Below are 5,121 nucleotides of genomic sequence, written 5' to 3'. Positions count from 1 at the left end.
CAGGGGGGGGGGGGCTGTCAGGACAAATCTGACCATTGGACTTTGTAGTGGCTCACTTCATGCAAGGGTTAAATGCTTCCTTTGTCAAGGGGGTTAGGAATAAGGTACCTTTATCCTCACTTGCAGGCTTCCTCCTCTGTATGTCAGCCCAACCCCCCCCCCCCCCCAGCTTCTCCTCTTCACTGCTTGATCGGTTGCAACTTTACACTGTCATTATGTACCATACAGGACCACAGTGCACAACTGGTGTCAGTGGAAGGAATGGCGCCCCATTATTAGTATCAAGGGGAGGAATTGCACCCCATTATCAGAGGTGGTCTGAGGGTAGGTGAGGAGGGGGGGGGGGGGGGGTGGTATGAAGGGCAGGAATGATGGTGGTATTGGGGAGTGTATGAAGGGGCAGGAGTGGTGGGGAGGACAGTGGGGGGGGGGGGTGAAGGGTTTGGAGTGGTGGGGACAGTGAAGGGTGGGGTTATGAAGGATAGTAGTGCTGTGGACGACAGTGATGGGGGGGTATGAAAGGTAGGAGTGCTGTGGAGGACGGGGGTGGGAGTATGAAGGGTAGGAGTGGTGGGGAGGACAGTAAGGTGGTATGAAGGGTAGGAGTGGTGGGGAGGACAGTAAGGGGGGGTATGAAGGGTAGGATTGGTGGGGAGGACAGTGAGGGGGGTATGAAGGGTAGGATTGGTGGGGAGGACAGTGAGGGGGGTATGAAGGGTAGGATTGGTGGGGAGGACAGTGAGGGGGGTATGAAGGGTAGGATTGGTGGGGAGGACAGTGAGGGGGGGTATGAAGGGTAGGATTGGTGGGGAGGACAGTGAGGGGGGGGTATGAAGGGTAGGATTGGTGGGGAGGACAGTGAGGGGGGTATGAAGGGTAGGATTGGTGGGGAGGACAGTGAGGGGGGGTATGAAGGGTAGGATTGGTGGGGAGGACAGTGAGGGGGGTATGAAGGGTAGGAGTGGTGTGGAGGACAGTGAGGGGGGGTATGAAGGGTAGGAGTGGTGTGGAGGACAGTGAGGGGGGTAGGAGTGGTGTGGAGGACAGTGAGGGGGGTATGAAGGGTAGGAGTGGTGTGGAGGACAGTGAGGGGTGGGGGGGTGTAAAGGGTAGTAGTGGTGTGGAGGAGAGCGAGGGGGGGGGGGGGGGGTATGAAGGACAGGAGTGGTGGGGAGGACAGTGAGGGGGGGTATGAAGGGTAGGAGTGGTGTGGAGGACTGGGGGGGGGGTATGAAGGGTAGGAGGAGTGGTGTGGAGGGCAGGGGGGGGTATGAAGGATAGGAGTGGTGGGGAGGACAGTAAGGTGGTATGAAGGGTAGGAGTGGTGGGGGAGGACAGTAAGGGGGGTAAGAAGGGTAGGAAGGACAATGGGGGGGGGGGGGGTATGAAGGGTAGGAGTGGTGGGGAGGACAGTAAGGTGGTATGAAGGGTGGGGAGGACAGTAAGGGGGGTGTATGAAGGGAAGGGGTGGTGTGGAGGACAGTGGGGGGGGGGGTATGAAGGGTAGGAGCGATGGGGAGGACAGTGGGGGGGGGGGGGGGTGTGAAGGGAAGGGGTGGTGGGGAGGAAAGGGAGGTGGTATGAAGGTTAGGAGTAATAGTGATGAGGGAGATGAGGTGAGGGGTAAGAAGACATTTTATGGTTAAAAGGGAGTTTCAGGCCCCCCCCCCCCCCAAAAAAAAACAAACATCAGCAGCAAAAAATACAGTAGCTGGTGACTTTTAATATGGCATTCAGTGATGTCCCCACCCCAGCCGATTCATCAATCGGCTTAGAGCGCAGGCATCTTAAGGGAAACAGGCAGTGAAGTTCTGCTTTAATTCTGGCAGAAGCATATTCAGTTCACCTGAGTCAGTGCCGCTGATCAGCCCGGAAGGTCTCTGCACTCAGATTCTGCCCTGTGTCCCACCTGACTTCCTGCACAGTGACTGCTGCTGAAGTGTGGGAGAGGAGTGTTTAGTGTTTGCAGTAGCTGATTCCTATTACACTGTGCCAGGTTCTGCAAGTTGCTTGAACAGAAATGTGCTGACACAATCACAGAGCTGTCAGCACATGTCTCTTCAGGCCTGATTCACACCTATGTATTTTTAGTGCTTTTTAAAGATTTGCACTACAGTCCATTTAACATGGTTTCCTATGGAACACGCTCTGTAGTACAAATCTGCAAAATGCAAAAAGCAATAAAAACGCATAGGTGTGAATCAGGCCACATGGAGCGTTTAGGCGGCAGCATAGTACTACCGGCTCCAGCAATTAAAGCGGTTCTCCAGTCTGTATAAAAAAAAAAAAAAAAAAATGTTAAAGTCAGCAGCTACAAATCCTGTAGCTGCTGACTTGTAATAATAGGGCACTTACCATGCATCCAGCATCCAGCATCAGCCTCCCCTGGGTTAGTTTTTCACTAGTCTTTAGGTTCCCAGCATCTTAAAAGCGGAAGTAAACCCATCCATGAAACTTTTTCATTTATGGCACATGCCAGAAAGGTAACACTCCCATTGGTTGTGCTCTCAACCAAACCATCCAATGGCTGGCATCATAACTGATCACATGTGCAGCATCATGGCAGTTGTAGATTAAACAGAAGCAAAGTTGGCAGCTTCCTTGGCTTAAAACGATGGGGGGGGGGGTTTACTTACACTAAGTGTGGTCACCCGGCTGTGACAGCTGCACTTGCGATGTGTCCTAGAAGACTGCAGGGAAGGAGAGGAGAAACTCCATTCGAATTGCCTAGGCGATCCGAGCGGAAGTAGGAGCGGGTACCTGTCAAAACGAAGTACCCACTCCCCCCCACAAAAATGACATGCCAAAATAGGTAGAGGACAGGGGAGGACTTAAAGCAGACATTCTCCTGTAGCACTGGTAGATTTACAATCTACCGCAGATTAGGTAAATTTAGTAAATTGTGTGTTAGGAAGGTTAAAAGTTCGCCTCTGTTCCAGCTTGGCTGACGTTGTGTGTGCTTCCGTGCTGACCTGTGGGTGTCGCTGTTACCATTGGTCAGTGTTGGAAGGGCAACGTGTCGAAGTGTATAAGATGCTCCTCTATCTCGGAGGTAAGCTCGGTGGAGGTGGTCCTCCGAGTTGCATTCTGGGCGAGGGTATTTATGGGACAGACGCCATGTTCTAAGGTCGTTTTGCAGCCAACTGCTGGCCCTCCTGGCCAACAGGTATGCCTTAAGGAGCTACCTCGTGGTCCTCCGATTGGGAGGCCCACGATGCTGCAGCGCAGGGGTGGGTCCAGAGGCTTGTCTGGGGCCTACCACCGTGGCCGAGGAATGGTCCTGAGCTGTCGGTCCTGTGTGACGAAGCTGGACAGCCGAGGAGATCCCAGGGGAGGACCCGTCTTGGAGAGATCACGCAGTGTGCTGGTCTATAGGAGGGGCCTGCTGACTCGGCTGGAGGACGTATCCAAAAGAAGTAACCATACAGCATAGTGTCGCCGGTTCGGCTTAAAGGTTCAGGCACTGTGACTGACTGTTCACTGCAGAAGATCTAATACATCCTGTGGCGGAGGAGTGTGCAGATTTACCCCCCCGAGTAAGTCTGTGGCAGAGACTTTAAATTCGTGCTGCGTACTGGCTGCTAGACCGGTGAGAGAGGCCTATCCAGACGAGCAAAGAGTGTGTCCCACAAGGGGAGCGCATTCCACATAATTATCTGAATTCTACCGGGACATTTGTTGCTAAGATTTTGCAAGAAGATATTTGAGTTTCTCCTGAGAGTTTCCTTTTCCGTCTCTTTCCTGCTACTTCCTAAAGGTTGACTGTTCAATAAAGCATTGAAAACGTACTCCAGTGTTGGTGCGTGTGTCGTCCAGCAGTAAACTCAACGGAACCCCTAGACCCGGTGCTGGTGAAACCAAGGGAAGCAAAGTGAAGGTAACGGACCCATTTAAACCAGCAGCTCCACCGATAGTTAGTGCTACACTCCTTTTTAAGTAAAGCTCTGTTTTACACAGTGTGACGCGTTAGGAACTCCTATCCTGCACTTCAGCAGCGCCCTGCGGGGCAGACGTTCAGTGCCGTGACTTACCAGGATGACTAGGGGTAGTTTAGGACGGGGACATGCCGGGACTCAGTCATGGTGAGACAAGTGACTGAAGAGCCTGCTAGTGGTGGGGATCCAGGCAGAGGTAGAGGGCCGCCTCATATCACTCCGCCAGGGACTGTCATGGCTGTCACCGGCCACAACTACACAACTAGTGTTGGCAATTGTGACTGCCTGCTTACTGAATGGCCAGCACAGCGACAGTCCTCACCGTCCAGAATAAGATCAGATCCCCGGTGCCAGCACATGGTGATTCCATAGAATTCCACCAGAAAAAGGTCTACATTATCAGTGGTAGGTAACATTCACCCATCTGATGGATTGTAGTGTGCAGAGGATGAACTCTCCTCTCTCTATCATAGAAGACGATACAGATGTGTCCATACACAGAGAGGACAGTCTGCACACCTCCAGGTGTATAGAGACACACAGCCCGGATCACACACCTGTCCTCATCTCTATACACTAGGTCTAATGGGCGGAAGTGGACACCGCTCCCAGCCTGTCATACCAGCAGCACAACAACAAACACTTTACTTTTCCGCTTCGTCTCCCCCGCAGGTTCCTCGGTGGCCGGAGATACAGCAGCTCCCTGTGCCGGCTCACTTGGTGTGTCACTCACATCCTTCGGAGACAAACCTTGCTGCTCTTCCCCGTCCTCCATCTTCCAGTCGGGCAGCGCTAGCTCTGCTCTCTACACGGAAGTATGGGCGGAAATACGTCACGCGACGGCGATTACCATTTCCGGGAGTTCTTCTCTCAGTATATGAACACCTCCATAGAGGGCGCGATTGTCAGTAGAGTGAGATTGGCATGCGCACTTTAGTGCACACAACCCAACCTGCAAAAAACTCATTTCAGGGAGGTGGCGCCCCCCCCCCCCCAATTTAACACACACAAACATAATTTTTTTTTCTTTTGTATATAAAATGCACTTTTTATCTAGCAAAAAGTGTTTTCCAGTGCTAAACCTTTCATCTGATTTCTAAATGGCTGCATTTGTATATTCCATAAGCCAATATGAAGGAATAGTAGTGGTAAAAAAGCTCTTGTGGTTTTAAGCAATCTTGTTTTT

General features: G+C 52.2%; 1 protein-coding gene across 1 annotated transcript in view; it reads right to left on the bottom strand.

Annotated features, from left to right (window-relative positions):
- ATG12 (autophagy related 12) overlaps positions 1–4,788 on the bottom strand; it is a gene marked incomplete in the record, with an annotated part of 21,571 nt that extends 16,783 nt beyond the window's left edge. The window contains 1 exon segment of the mRNA XM_073602631.1: positions 4,584–4,788. Within this exon segment, the coding sequence (XP_073458732.1) occupies positions 4,584–4,710 (127 nt within the window).
- Positions 4,789–5,121: the final 333 nt, after the last annotated feature.

The sequence above is a fragment of the Aquarana catesbeiana genome, linkage group LG10, assembly GCF_042186555.1.
Source record: "Aquarana catesbeiana isolate 2022-GZ linkage group LG10, ASM4218655v1, whole genome shotgun sequence".
Classification (NCBI taxonomy): Eukaryota; Metazoa; Chordata; class Amphibia; order Anura; family Ranidae; genus Aquarana; species Aquarana catesbeiana.
The sequence above is the reverse complement of the archived record's forward strand: the minus strand, read 5'-3'. Positions and strand labels throughout refer to the sequence as shown.